This window comes from Triplophysa rosa, linkage group LG6, assembly GCF_024868665.1.
Source record: "Triplophysa rosa linkage group LG6, Trosa_1v2, whole genome shotgun sequence".
Lineage (NCBI taxonomy): Eukaryota > Metazoa > Chordata > Actinopteri > Cypriniformes > Nemacheilidae > Triplophysa > Triplophysa rosa.
The window spans coordinates 20,597,186-20,613,326 of record NC_079895.1 but is presented as its reverse complement, the minus strand read 5'-3'; the positions used below and the strand labels follow the sequence as shown (position 1 = coordinate 20,613,326).

Below are 16,141 nucleotides of genomic sequence, written 5' to 3'. Positions count from 1 at the left end.
GAAAATTCTGTCATCATTTACTCAAGTTTTTCCTTCTATGGTAGTCAATGATAACCTAGAAATGTCCGTTGCTAAAAAAAATCTAATATCTTTCTTTGTGTTCAACAGAACAACGAAATTTGGAATAACTTTGAGGTGGGGGGGGGTAATTCATGACAGAATGTAAACTGTTGGGTGGAGTATCCCTTTAACCAAACATTCACTTAATATAATAACAGCTTTTGTCTGTGTGATTCTTGTAGAAACAAGTGTTTTTAAATACTGTATTTCCGTGTATATGTGTATATCGGGATCACATCAATCAGGTCCAACACTTTATCTCTCTTAATAAATCATTTGACATCAAGCAAGTCCCGCACTTTATTTTTTCATTCATTATGCATGTTTTAAAACCGAACGCAAAGGCAAACGCAAAAGTGCTTTGCATCTATTGTATTAGGAAAGATTAAGGAAGGTGCACATCTCAATGAAGATCATTTTCATCCATCAGCATGGACACACTCTTGATCTTGTGTTAACATATGGTATTTCTATTCATGATCTAGAGATAGCTGAAAATGGATTCTCTGACCATAAATGTGTTATGTTCTCTATTCCTACTCTATCAAACTTTTTTAAAACAAAAAAGCAAATCAGAAAATCACGATTGATAAATGCTGCTACTGGAAATATCTTCTCATCAGTGTTCTATACTATGCAAGCTATGGATACAAATCAGCATGCTTTAAGTGCAGAGGAACTTTTGACTGATTTTAATGCTATATGTACAAATGTTTTAGACGCAGTGGCTCCTGTTAAGATCCTTAAACCTAAACCAAAAATTGACCCTTGGATTGATGACAACATACACTCCCAGAGGCAGCTCTGCAGAAGAGCAGAGCGTAGATGGAAGAAGGATAAGCTTCAGATCTCCCTAGAAATGCTAAGAGACTCATTGCAAAAATACCAAAAGGCCTTGAGAGCAGCAAAATCAAGTTTTTTTTACTAATCTTTTTACCACAAATTTCCATAGACCAAGAACACTTTTTACTGTTTTTAACTCTGTTATTAATCCACCTGTCTATGAATATCCTGTTGTATCTAGGACGCTGTGTGAGGAGTTTCTTACATTCTTTATAAAAAAGATTGGTGACATTAGATTGGGGATATCCTGTCCCCCATCTGATCCTTCTATCTCTTTGGCAGGTACAGTGGAGTTTATAAAGTTTGAACCTATCTCTCTCCTCCATCTACAAGAAATAGTGGGGCAGTTAAAGCCATCTGGCTCCGTTATGGATACCATGCCTCCTTCTCTCCTGAAAGAAGGTTTTGATGCAGTGGGTCCATATCTTTTAAACATAATTAATCGTTGTCTGGAAACACACGTGGTACCAGAAACATTAAAACATGCTATAGTTCGACCAATGTTAAAGAAACCTAATCTAGACATAAATGTTTTATCAAATTTTAGACCTGTCTCTAACTTACCTTTTGTGTCAAAGATTCTAGAGAAAACATTGTTGCAACAATTACTGAGTTTCCTGAATAATAATAAGGTATTAGAGATTTTTCAATCAGGTTTTAAAAAGTATCATTCAACAGAGACTGCACTCCTGAAGGTTTTAAACGATGTTTTAATAGCTGCCGATTCTGGGTATAATACCGCACTTGTGCTACTAGATCTGAGTGTGGCGTTTGATACAGTAGATCATGCTATCCTTCTGACTCAGTTGGAGAACTGGGTTGGTATCAAAGGTTCTGCCCTTGAGTGGTTTAAATCATACCTCTCAGAAAGGAAGTTTAGTGTTCACATTGGGGAATATTCGTCGGAGGCTGCAGTGCTATCTTGTGGTGTTCCTCAGGGATCCATTTTAGCTCCCATTCTTTTTTCACTATATATGCTCCCATTAGGGTCTATCTTTAGGAAATATGGGTTGCCGTTCCATTGTTATGCGGATGACACTCAAGTCTATTTACCCCTAAATCCTAATACTGATGGGTTAGAAACGCTCCGGGCTTGTCTATCGGATGTGAAAGATTGGTTATCTCTAAATTTCCTCAATCTAAATGAGAACAAAATGGAATTCATAATTTTTGGACCATCTGATTGTTCTATTCAAATAATGCTAGGAAATACATCACTCTCTGCAAAACCTTGGTTAAATAACCTGGGATTTGTGTTTGATGATGGTTTAAAATTTGACAAGCAGATAAATACGGTAGCGAAATCCTGTTTTTTTCAGTTACGTCTTCTGGCTAAAGTAAAACATATTTTATCTTTTAATAACTTTGAAAGAATAATTCATGCCTTTTTTAAATCAAGGTTAGACTACTGCAATTCACTGTATTACGGGGTTAGCCAATCAGCTTTATCCCGGTTACAGATAGTACAGAATGCAGCAGCAAGACTTCTGACAGGTACCAGAAAATGGGACCATATTACTCCAATATTACGCTCTTTGCACTGGTTGCCGGTAAGATATCGTGTTGATTTTAAAATTCTTCTCATTGTGTTTAAGTCGTTAAATGGTTTGGCACCTCCTTACGTTTCGAATTTACTATCAGAATACTGCCCAGTTGCCTCTCTCCGTTCCTCCAATCAGAGACTGCTACGTGTTCCAAAATCAAAATTAAAAACAAGGGGTGACCGTGCTTTCTCAGTAAATGCTCCCAGATTATGGAATGCACTACCCACTGCTATTAGATTCGCCTCTTCTATATCTGTTTTTAAGTCAAAGCTAAAAACCTACCTCTTTGAATTGGCTTTTGGGAATTGAGTACTGTTATTGCCACTAATATGTAGCAGCTGTGGGTGAAATGTGTATTTCTATGCACATGTATGTGTATTTTAAATGGATATAGTTATAGTTATATTATTATTATTCAGTTGTTCTTTTCTTCTTTTTTCTTTTGTTTCTATAAACTGCCTGTGATTTCTGTTGTAAAGCACATTGGTCAACTACTGTTGTGTGTAATAGTGCTATAGAAATAAATTGACATTGACATTGACATTTTAGCTGTTTATTTGGAGAATTGGGGTTGCTAGACGAGGGCTTAATGCACTTATTTTAATGATAACTTCAAATTCGACCAAAATCAACATTTTTCACTACTTTTACCTGTAGCAAAATTATGCCACAGCACGGGTCACAAATTATTTTGCAGACCCGTAGCTATACACTGTGGACCCCACTTTGAGAACTTCTGGTCTGCATGTCCTGCATGTTCTCTTTCTATATAGAATGAATTAAAAGCACTCATATCCCTATATTTATTTCAGTTGAGCCATGTTTAAGAAAATTACCTGTTCAAGAAAATGCATACACTTACTATAAAGTTAAAGTCCTCTGCTTTGTAGTAATGTTATATGTCCTAGTTACTTAGGAGCATATTAATAATAATAATGTGTTCTCCAGGGCTGAATTCAGACCATCTTTATTTTTTTACCAGGCTGTCATAGTAACAAAGAAAAAGTAGGTTATTCATGCCTACTCATTGAATTACAATTGTTCCACATTGTTTAGGAGTATTATTAACCCTACACCCTAGGATCTCCACCCATCCCATAGCACTACAATAAAATCAAGGACCAGCACAACTAAATACATTCTATTTTGTGTACACTTCCATCACTTAAGCTTATATTATATGTGCAATTCTTACTGTTTCTAATTTTATTTATCTTTACTAATCTGGAAATTTGTGTAGGCTAAATGTATATCTTAAATGTGGATATTAGGCTTATGCCAATCAACCAACCAACCAACCAACCTACCTACCTACCTACCTTACTCTAAATGAGAATTGTTTTATTTGTCGATGTTGTATTTCATTGTGTATTAATGTGTATTCATATTGTGTTTAATTAACTCAATTGGCTACAAATAAAAGACAACAAACTGTTACACTGTGTATGCATTCAGTTTTATTGAATAAGGAAGATATCAACAGGCAGCGTTTTACCACCTCAAAATTGAAACATTTATTTAATCAGGATACAAAAATACACATCTCAGTGACCTCCATATTGTAATAAATAGTTAACCATGCATCTACCATAAAAAGGCACAGAAAAGAGTCAGTTAGTAGTCATAAAAATTACTTACTACTTACCAAAAATCATCCAGATATCAATACAACGGACTACTGCAACATTATATTCCAATAGTGAAACACATACACATCAGTTGTTTATCTATAATAAATATGCAAACACTGTAAATATACCTATACATGTAGTCTTAAAATGAAAATGTGCCATTGTAAACACAATGTAAACAAATGAAACTCACATCACTTCTCTTAAATGGATATAAATTATGCCAGAGATATGTCACCTTGCTCTATAAATTCCTCCAATGAATTGGTTTTTAAAAAAATCAGGCAGTTAACAGCTCATCAAATGCATTCATCACATGGTCCCTTGACAACTCATTCTTAGATGATCATGATACTTATGGAATGTGTGCAGATGTACTAATTTTGTGGCATGAGAGGAAGACTGCACTTGTGTGATTTGAGTTATATGAAAACAAATCAACTTTACAGAGGCACCATATACAAGATCGATCTGCTACAGTTTTGTTAGAGACAAAGTAAGGCAAATTTTGCAGGGCTTCTGGCATCTTCATAATGTTTCCTAGGGTTCATCATTTTGTCACTATTACAAAAGTGTTCTTAAATGAACTTGTGTCTTTGGTAATGCCTCTAGCTAGTTGGGGAAATTACTTTTTGCATCAGGACCATCCAGCCACTTGGAATGCATATCTGTTAAAACATTTCATTACATTCACTTTCACTTTAATGCATGGAGAACAGAAGTTTCAAGACTATATTATATAACCACAATATTGTTGGTAAATATTAAATATGCAATCTAATTGCAGAAAATGCAAATGTTTTCAAATGTAGATAGGCCTACATGGCATTTTCTGTGCTGACTTTATGGGGAAAATTTTTAACAATCAATTTGAACATGGTCTTTTCAGTTAAATGTTGTGACACACATTCTGAGTGGGCCTGTTAATACATTAAACAGCCAATCTAAAATGCCTAGTCAAACATTCTAAAAGAACTTGGTACGGAGGCAAAGACAGTCATCTGGCATCAAACCACAATGGATACTCAATTCATTGATAGCACAGACTACATGATTTACAGATTCCTTAACTGTGCATTATGCAAAGCAAGACAAGCCATTAAATGCAAACAATTCTATATCATGCTAAATAATTGTGAATATGTTTAGCTAAGAGGGGAGCTTTCCATATCTTTTGCTTGTGTAGACTCTGCAGTATTTAGGAGCACACTTGTCTGTCTCTTAGTAAAGCTGGCAAATTGCCCACACTCCGTTAAATATAGGATAATTTCTAATTAAATTAAATGTGGTTTGCACCTGTCACAATGTGTTTTATAATAGAAATTAAGAACTCCTAGTAGTATATAGTAAGACTATAAACATTTTACCAAGAAACCAAACACTTAATTAAACTGGATTATGCATTTACAATTGCCTATTAAATGTTCCTATTTAACATTTAATAATTTAGCACATTGTCAGGCATATGCAGTTTACTGTAAAATGAATAATCTTTGCTTTTAGGCACATTTTGATTTTAGTTATGTACAATAAACTATTTAGGGGTTGGATCTGGGTTTTAAATCAAAACCAACTGAGAACCATTAATATACTTCGTTTCAATAATTGAATATTAATTTCTGTTAAAACGGAGGCTCATTTCTAGTCCTAATGTTTGTGAGTAATGAACTTAACTCCCAATGAACTCTTCAAATGTGTATTTTCCTTTTTAAAACATCTTAAATGTATCCACCCGATGAACCAAAGCCAGTCCTTTAGGTTTGTCTCATAATCCTTATTTGTTTGAATTCTTCAGGTAAATTATGGGAGGAATTACATTTCTTGGTACTTGGGAATAACAGATATTTTCCGAAGATTGTTTGAGCCCTGTTTCTCTTTTAATCAACTAATAATGTTATCTAACACCCTCTAGAGGAAAATGATAGAATAACACCTAACTAAAGCCTGCTACAGTTGTTGAGTTGATTAGGGCAGCAAATGTATAAACAGGTGTATTTCCCCATTTTACAAAAAAGATGAGGCACAACTGTTTTGTAGTTGGTATGAAGAAACATCCAGCTGTCTAGAACACTATCCTGGAAGCACATTTAAACAGGATTGGCAATATGTTAAAGGGATCGTTCACCCAAAAAAGAACATTTTGTTATCATTTACTCACCCTCTTGTCATTTCAAACCTGTATACATTTCTTTGTTCTGCTGAACGCAAAGGAAGATATTTGCAAGAATGTCTGAAACCAAGCAGATCTCATCCCCCATTGACTCCCATAGTATTTATTTTCCCCACTATGGCAGTAAATGGGGGATGAGATCTGTTTGGTTACTGACATCCTTGCAAATATCTTCCTTTGCGTTCAGCAGAACAAAGAAATGTATACAGGTTTGCAACAACCTGAGGGTGAGTAAATGATGAAAGAATTTTCTTTATTGGGTGCACTATCCCTTTAATGGAAGATTTATGAATTTTGGAGAGAACATAGCAAGGTTTTTCTGTTCATAGGTCCATCTTATTCCAAAACCGAAACCAAAACAAAAGAGGACTATGTGAAGTTAATCTTTTTAGTTTTCAATGGAAAAACCTCACATAATAAAACTTCATAGAGAAGAAATGTATCAAAATAAATACAATATTGCACCTTCCACAGAGTACAACAGCACTTAACGTGTAAAGGCGATACTTAATAACAATAATAATTCACAAAGCTCTATACACAAATAAATGTGTAATCTGATAACATCATGTACGCATTATATTATACAAAAGCTTTAATCATAACTGGCATTAACAGTTTGTTTATACTGTACTGTACAGTGCATATATTAGCAAACAAAACGTCTCATACCCTGTAATGCCACCGACCAAATGTATTTGTAAGTATCCAATCAAATTTACACTGGTTTCCTGAACTCAGCTGTCCAAAATATCAACTATGCAATTTTGCAGGTCAACTGCAGAATTTCTCATTTAAATAAATGTTCCTATCTAAATCAGTATTATTCCTATTCCAGGAAGTTACCGGAAATGTGTCCTGAAAATCTTCTAAAAGTTTTTCCTGTAGCACTTATGAGGATGGGATATGGCAAGACTTCCAGTTAGATTCTAGAAATCATATAATCTCTATATCATTTCTTTCGTTTGTTGGGCTAGTAAAGCATTTTACTATAACAACGGGGGACATTTACGCTGATACATATTTCACCAAGATTTTGACTTACCTAATGTCCTATTGTGAGTTTGAAAACATTTCTTACCAATAAAGCTCATTTTACAATAAATATGGCACATGACATTGTTTTTGGACAGAAGGTTTCCATGCAGACATAAATAGAAATGAATCAGAAGTCTACTTTGACCAAAGGGACTCTTCAGTAGTAACAAATACCGTCATAATAAATTGATAAAAAACTTGTTCAAGTGTTAGTTTGTACAATAAAAAACAAGACGCTGATCATGCAGTAAAATAGCTATCCAAATATAGCAAGAACACCATGCATCAGTATATCACGGTCGAAGAAAACCCCTTTTGACCTTTCCTGGACTGCACAACTATTCTACAATGATTGCCATTTCATTGCAATACTAAGCAGTCTCCTTAAAATGTAAACAGTGCTGTTGAAAGCAGAATATTGCTGACTCATCACATCGCCCTCCTATTGTTGCCATCTACCGCAAGGCAAAGAGCCAGGTAGCTATTTAGAGGCCTTGCTATTCTCAGAGAGAACATTTAATAGAAGTCCTGTTCTGCTACTTGATTTTATATCTTTGAAAGTGGCCAGAGGTTTCTGTACAATGAGATTTGCATACCTGATTGTGACATTGATGTGAAAAGTGAGTAATGGCTTTTCTATGTATACAACCTAACGTCTCAGACACAATCCTTGTCGTATTGGCACCAGTACACCAGCTCTAAAACTTCTCTACAAGCTATCCTAAAGGGCAGAAAGCCCTCTATCCACAACACACTTTCGTACACGGAACTTGAATTGAACTCCTTTTTGCTCACGAACAGAATGTATCTCCACATCTCACAGGTCCACCATCGAATTCTTGGCCAGATCCTTAGTTCCCTGGAGAATTCTCTTCATATGACCCACCTTCGAGATCCCCAGATCCTGTTGTGAAACGCAAATAAAAATAAACTTAGAATTATGCAACAGAGAGTTCAAGTCTCTATCTGACAACATTCAGTTATCACAACAAAAGTGTTATGACATGTTTATGCACTGTCAAATGATTTAAAACTACTAAAACAATTTATATGTTTTGGTGTTTTTAATCTGTGGATTTAAGATCAAAGTCACAGTTTTACTGAATAACACTCTTGTAATGCAAAAAGCATACATTTTATATTGAACTATTTCACAGGTTCAGTCATGTTTAAAGTGAATGAATTTGGCTATGTTATAATTTGGTTCATGTTCAAAGTCATAAAAAGGATTTTACTGAAAACACGTATCATCTGTATCATCTTTATTTTGAACAAAAAAACCTACAAATAAATCCATTAAAATACAAAAATAGGACAAATCTAATTTCTAGTAGTAGGCATATTTTTTATTTATTTTGTATTTAAGAACTTCAACTCATAAAAAAGTAAAAGATTGAATAAAGTTGGATTATAAAAGAGTTACTTTTATGTCTCCCAGACTATAACGAATCCATCTAAGCAGCAGGTTTGAGATAAACTACAGAAAAGGGGACATCTAGTGGCAGTTAGATTACTGGTTTTATGGTGTGAAATGTCTGACCAGTGTAACATGGTCAACTCATAAATATCAAACAAAAAACCCAGGGTAACCTTAAAGGGGTCATATGACACGGCTAAAACAAATATTATAGTTTGTTTTAGATGTAATGCAATGTGTATACACGATTTAAGGTTAAAAAACTCTGTATTTCCACATACCGTGCATGTTTGTATCTCCTCTTTGCCCCGCCTCTGAAACGCGCAGATTTTTAACAAAGCTCATCGCTCTGAAAAGCGAGGTGTGCTATGATTGGCCAGTTAACCAGTGCGTAGTGATTGGTCAAATACTGCAAGCGTGTGACGGAAATGTATCGCCTCTTACCATTTTTGGAACATCAGGTTCCAAAGCGATTGTACTGACAGGTACACCCACCTTACTTGCGTATACATTTGGGTGGTCTTAGTCAAATCATACCACGAACTGGCGTAGATTTGTCGGGGTGTGGTTACACAAGGCGGTTTCAGGCAGGTCTGGGTGAGCATTCGCTTTTAGATAGAATGCATCTTTTATTCCGACACTTTCATTTTTGCAATTTTACGTGTCTAATACATGCATGGGCAACTTATAACACACAAAGACACAGAAAAACATGTGTTCGCGCCATATGACCCCTTTAATCTGTAAACTGCAATTGATGCAAATGCTCCATTATATCACAGTAGCACTAAATCTAAACACAGACCATTTGACACTTGACTTGACTTAAACATGTTTCATGGTCCTGTTTATTTGTGAAATCATTCCTACATTATATCTTTGAGGACATCGCTATAAACAGAATGAGATTAAAGAAGATAATGGTGGGGACATTTGAAATGGTGGAGGACATAACAGAGGCGTATATACGGCACAGTCCAAGGTTTACTTATGATTGTAGTGTGTTGAGAGCACCTTCCACTTTTTAGTACTGGCGCAAACGTTCAGCGATACACCTGCTTTAGCTTATTTCCTGAATTTCTGTGTTCGACATATGTGTCGATTAAATGAAAGGGATAGTTTACCAAAAATAAGAATTCTTCCATCTCATGTTGTTCCACAATTACATACAAAATATGAATAGGCTGTCAGTCAATAATATTCTTTCTAAAATCTCTCTTTGTGATAAGAAGAAACAATATGCATAAACATGATGGTAAGTTATTGATGACAGTTTTAATTTTTGGAGGAACTATTTCTTTAATCTTACACTGTAAATAAGACCCTGTTGTGTATAATCACAATGGACAACACTAGAAAGATAAATCCGTAAAAGGAGTACTAAATGTTTTGTGATCAGATCCCTAAGATTCCATGCAGAAAGTGTCAACACTAATCCATCCTGAATTATTCCGAAAAACTGTAAAAGACTGCCTAGTTGCCTGTCAATCAACCATAGATGTTTAAATTTTTGCCTTTTTCTGCTTTTACAACTTGCAGTAATACACTGATGTATTGTAGTCATGAAGAGAGCCTTTACTTGAAATCTCAAGTGGTCACAGTAGGTTTACAGATATAGAAACAGTACTGCATCCCATATGACTGCATCACCCGAGATGGATGTTAGTAACATGTGTAAACAAGGTTGATTCGCTTTTACCAAAATCACAAACTGCAAAAAAATCTTGATTCAGTATTTTTGTTTTTCAGTCAAAATATCTAAACATCCTTAAAACCAGACCATTTCTTGAGAAGCAAAATTGTATTTGGTAATATCAAGTAGATTATCTTGAATAAAGATTTTCTTAACCCATTGGCATGTAGATTTTGTTTTAAGAATAAACCAACAAAATTTATTCAAGAAATAAAAGGTAAAACGTATGATCTTAAAAGGATAGTTCACCCAAAAAATTAAATTCTGTCATCATTTACTCACCCTCAAGTTGTTCCAAAACTGTATTAAAATCTTTTTTTTTCTGTTGAACACAAAAGAAGATATTTCAAAGAATGTGGGAAACTAAACAGTTCTGGGGCACCATTAACTACCATCATAGTTTTTTTCCTACTTTGGACATTTATAGTGCCCCAGATCTGTTTGGTTGCAAACATTCTTCCAAATATATTTTCTTGGTGTTCATCAGAACAACAAAATGTACACAGGATTGGAACACATTGAGGGTGAGTAAATGATGACAGAATTTAAATGTTTGGCTGAACTATCCCTTCAAGCCTCCTGTGCGACATGGATCTAATAAACTTGGGTATGACATGTACGTAGTTGTGCTTTTCATATGCGCTGGAAATAAGAAGCGGTGGAGGTAGAAGACAGCAATATAATTTAAAATCGTTTGAATAATTTTCGCCTCAATTTAACTTTTGCCGCAACGTCATGTTGATCAATACGTCATTTCATGTTGTATTGTCATTGGCTACTCAGTAGATGTAGGTCGTACAGTAGGATCACACTAAATGTCTGTCTTTGAATCTCTGTCACTGTATGACGTAGCATCTAGAACCCACGACCACGGGAATGGCCACAATTATTTCACAACAATTATCTTTTGTCTGGGACAGCCTAAAATCATACAGTGTGAACCTCTTCTGTGAATACTTGACAGACAAATGAAGAAAAAAATAAAAATAAAAAACACTAACCCTCATACATACAGTGTCACCTCTTATGTGAATACTTGACAGACAAATGAAGAAAAAAATAAATTAATTAATTTAAAAAAAAAACACTAACCCTCTCGCTTTCTCTCAACAGGTAGTGGTCTAGCTTTTGTTAAAACTAGTAACTTTGTATTGGCACCTATTGCATTGTTGCTCCTGTATGACATATCGCTTATTGCTTCTTATACTCTTTGTAAGTCGCTTTGGAAAAAAGCGTCTGCTAAATGACTAAATGTAAATGTAAATGTAATGTGAACCCAGCTTTACACAATTTTGCTTCCCAGGTAAATGTATCTACTGTTAAACAACACAATAATACTGTTTAGAAAATTATTTTTGTGCAGTGAACACACACACACACACACACATACACACGCACGCACGCACGCACGCACACACACACACACACACGCACACACACACACACACACACACACACACACACATAAACAAGGTGCACACATAAAAACATATTTTACTGTACTCATGATGAGCAACACAAACAAAGGCATATCAGTGTGGATCTGGCTGTCACACAACAGCAGCTGTCGTGCATTCACCTGCCTACACTGTCCTTAGGAATCCTAGTCCTTTTCAGGCTGATACAACTCTGTTCTACAGTATGTGCTTTGAGGGACGGTTAGTCGTATAAGTAGTTTGTGATCGCAATGACAATTGCACAGAAGAAGCCAAGCAGAGCAGTGCAGCACCAAATAGCAAACAGGGTGACAGGAGACACGAGTCAAAGAGCAAGATAAACAAAGAAAGAAAGTTGTCGGTTGTTTTGAGGGACATTGTGAGGCACAGGTAGGGGTTTGTGTGTATACCTTCAGGTCTCTCCGCTCCAGGTGCAGAAGCTCGGAGCCGCGGATGTCGTGGCGGATGAAGGTGTCTTTGTACTCCCCCAAGCTGAGCTGCTCCAGCCAGGCGGCCACCTCCTCAGTACCCCACCTCTGAACTACACAATCAAGAGCGAGAAGCCCCCTTCAGTGTCTAACCCCCGTACACTCGCAGGACACAAGCAAACAGGGTCAGGCCGGAAGGAGGAACAAATAATAAAGAACCACACAGGGAAAAGGAACCAAAACAAAATGACACAGAGAGAGAAGTGGCGACAGCAGCTAGCAAAGAGAGGGGTTAAACAGGTTTGGTTTGGAACAGGTCTCTGGTCGCTGGCACACCCAGAGGCATTTCTGACATGCAGGTTATTACAATGGGATGCCCACTATCATCACAGAAGGAGAGAGAGAGAATGAGAGAGAGAGGCAGCGAGAGAAACAGAAAGAGAGAGGGAACGGGAGATTGAAGCCTGTGCAACCTAATTGTTCTAACATCCTGAGCTGAAATTCTACGCTGGCTAATTCCCAGAGGGAGCGCCAAACAGCTAATGTCACGCCTCAGAGCTGAGTTGTATTAACCCCATAACAAAGAGTGTAAACATGCACATATTTAAGGACAGGTGCCCTGGGCTACTGATTTCTAATAATACAATGGATTACAATTTGTATTGCAAGAACTATCTCTGAAAACAGCGTAGAGAGTAACATGGAGATCTTGTGATCTTCCATCATGTTAGGAGAATACTGTATGTGTTTGCCTACATAAAGGATCCTTTGATATCATGTTTATTTCAATATAATTAATGGTGATGTGCGTGATTTCTGTAATACTCAAATACTAAATGTAAAACATACTGGTTTTCACCATACTGATAGGTCAGATGTCAATATCTGCTAGTTTAAATACCCATGTGAAATCTTTTTTTGTTTTTAAAGCGAATTGTCACATCCATAACAGAATTGTCACATTCATAACCAAAATGATACATAACCCTTATAAATGGGCACATGAAGATTAAAGTAAAAACTAATTTTATGGTCTATGAAGAGTCATTTCTTGTCCGTTTGTTGGGTATTATTGGTTCTGGTTTGTACATTTTAATTTAATGTGTAGTCTCTCAAAAACGTGAATCCTTTTTGTTGCATCCATAACGCATCATTTTTTAAATGTAAAACCTGTGCAGAATGATATTTTTCTGATGTCTGGACTCTATCAACATGGGTTTAGTCAAATATAAACAGATAATTCAATACATTGGTAATAAATACATTGTCTGAGAATTTATTGAATTTATTTATTGAAAGTTTTGACTGAAAATGTCAGATCCATAACGTTAGAATTGCCCAAATCGATTTTTGTGTAAACTGTGTAGAGAATTTAGCATAAGCCAAATGGTCGGAGTCATTGAAAGAAGAGCCATCAACCCCCTTTCACTCCCCTTTCTCCTGGTTTCTTGATACGATCATCAAAAGACCAGAGTCAAAACCTCTCACTGAGAGTGTTGATAACCTTTTGTTTCTCTGTTGCATATTTTACGACTCCTAAGCTTCAAAGCAGAGGGGAGAAGTCTCTCGGTCTAATCTGAAACTTCGCTAACCAGAGAAACTTCTCTGACAAATAGGAACTTGTGATTCAATTGTCCTTTTCTATAAATATATTTAAATATCTAGGTTATATGTTGTCGCTTTTGCCATTTTTATGTATAAAAATACATAAATAATCAATAATCTGTAATTGTTAAATAGGCAAGTTAATTCAGGCTTTGTTTGTATTCGTACCGCCGAATGAATCATGTCTTGATGCACTTCAAACCTTAGCATATTTGATAAATGTTTGTCTTTACAATTCCTCCTTGTTTATATACATTGTGTGACCATAGAACACTTTCTTTTCATTATGTTATAATTGGAATGATATCTCATAAAGATGCAAATTAGCTGTTGAGTGGACAAAGAACCTCTTCCCTGCTCAACTCTGATTGGTCGATTCAAACTCAGGTGGGCATGCCCTCTCATGAGGTTAAATATCGAGCCTGCTCTGAAAACCCTCTCTTGTCTCTTCCTCTCTTCTCTTCTGCTCTAAAACTTGTTTTGTGGCGTCTCTTCGGAGACTGCCCTCTCACCCTGGTCCTTAAAATGGTCCTTAAACCAGGTACTGGTAGCTTTGGCACTGTGTGCAGGTGCCAAGTCCTGTTGGAAAATGAAATCTGCATCTCTATAAAGTTGGTCAGCAGCAGGAAGCATGAAGTGCTCTAAAACTTCCTGGTATATGGCTGGTATATGGCTGCGTTGACCTTGGACCTCAGAAAACACAGTGGACCAACACCAGCAGATGACATGGCACCCCAAACCATCACTGATTGTGGAAACTTTACACTGGACCTCAAGCAATGTGGATTCTGTGCCTCTCCTCTCTTCCTCCAGACTCTGGGACCCTGATTTCCAAAGGAAATGCAAAATTACTTTCATCAGAGAACATAACTTTGGACCACTCAGCAGCAGTCCAGTCCTTTTTGTCTTTAGCCCAGGTGAGACGCTTCTGATGCTTCCTGCTGCTGACCAACTTTATGGAGATGCAGATTTCATTTTCCAACAGGACTTGGCACCTGCACACAGTGCCAAAGCTACCAGTACCTGGTTTAAGGACCATGGTATCCCTGTTCTTAATTGGCCAGCAAACTCGCCTGACCTTAACCCCATAGAAAATCTATGGGGTATTGTGAAGAGGAAGATGCGATATGCCAGACCCAACAATGCAGAAGAGCTGAAGGCCACTATCAGAGCAACCTGGTCTCTCATAACACCTGAGCAGTGCCACAGACTGATCGACTCCATGCCACGCCGCATTGCTGCAGTAATTCAGGCAAAAGTAGCCCCAACTAAGTATTGAGTGCTGTACATGCTCATACTTTTCATGTTCATACTTTTCAGTTGGCCAAGATTTCTAAAAATCCTTTCTTTGTATTGGTCTTAAGTAATATTCTAATTTTCTGAGATACTGAATTTGGGATTTTCAATAGTTGTCAGTTATAATCATCAAATTAAAAGAAATAAACATTTGACATATATCAGTCTGTGTGTAATGAATGAATATAATATACAAGTTTCACTTTTTGAATGGAATTAGTGAAATAAATCAACTTTTTGATGACAATTATATATCATAATCGATAATTATATGACCAGCACCTGTATATTCATTTGTGATGGGTTTTCTGTATTCACGCTCACAAACTTGGTCACTTTTAATGTGTGTCGATTTACGCTACCTTTGCTCTAAATCCTGTTTGGTAAAGTCACGTTACTTATGGCCATGAGATAATGTAAAGTATATAATATCATTGAGGCATTTGCTGGACGAATGCATAGAATTATTGTTATGCTTTGTATTACTAATCAGAGACCGTAAAATATGTATATTCGATCACGATTATTATACATATTTTTCTTTGAGCTAAACTAATTCCTTGACTGAAATTTATGTTTTAAATAACTCATTTCACGGATATGATCTTGAAAGATCTGGTGGAGAACCATATTTGGTGAGCTTTGCTCATCAATATAATAACGTTAGCTAAAACTGCTACAACTGTCACATTAAGCTGAATCCATTACACAGAGATTCTGCTTGTGTCTGAAAGTTTAGATCCCCCAGTCCACAGATAATATTGTCGATCAAAGATATACAAGTTTTCATATTGATTTATGACTTGTTACTGATGTATGTGAAGTTTATTTAGTTATTAATTTTGAGTTGACACAAATTAGATATAAGATTAGAAATGCTACACTCTGACAAATACTGGGTTGTTTCAACCCATGGTTGGGTCAGACATATGGACAAACCCATCCGATGGGTGAAATTACCCTGCATTATTCTAGGGTTA

The 16,141-nt window shown here is 36.2% G+C and overlaps 1 protein-coding gene across 5 annotated transcripts in view; it reads right to left on the bottom strand.

Annotated features, from left to right (window-relative positions):
• Positions 1-6,407: 6,407 nt before the first annotated feature.
• The window catches only part of dgkh (diacylglycerol kinase, eta), an 85,737-nt gene continuing 76,003 nt past the window's right edge, over positions 6,408-16,141 (bottom strand). For 4 of the 5 annotated variants that reach the window (XM_057336975.1, XM_057336974.1, XM_057336977.1 and 1 more), the window contains exons 26-27: positions 12,243-12,373; positions 6,409-8,190 (exon numbers count right to left, since the gene is read on the bottom strand). In XM_057336975.1, the coding sequence (XP_057192958.1) occupies positions 8,104-8,190; positions 12,243-12,373 (218 nt within the window). In that variant the 3' untranslated portion in view covers positions 6,409-8,103. Of the gene's footprint in view, positions 8,191-12,242; positions 12,374-16,141 lie in introns of all 5 variants that reach the window. The other variant, XM_057336979.1, reaches the window with a different exon arrangement.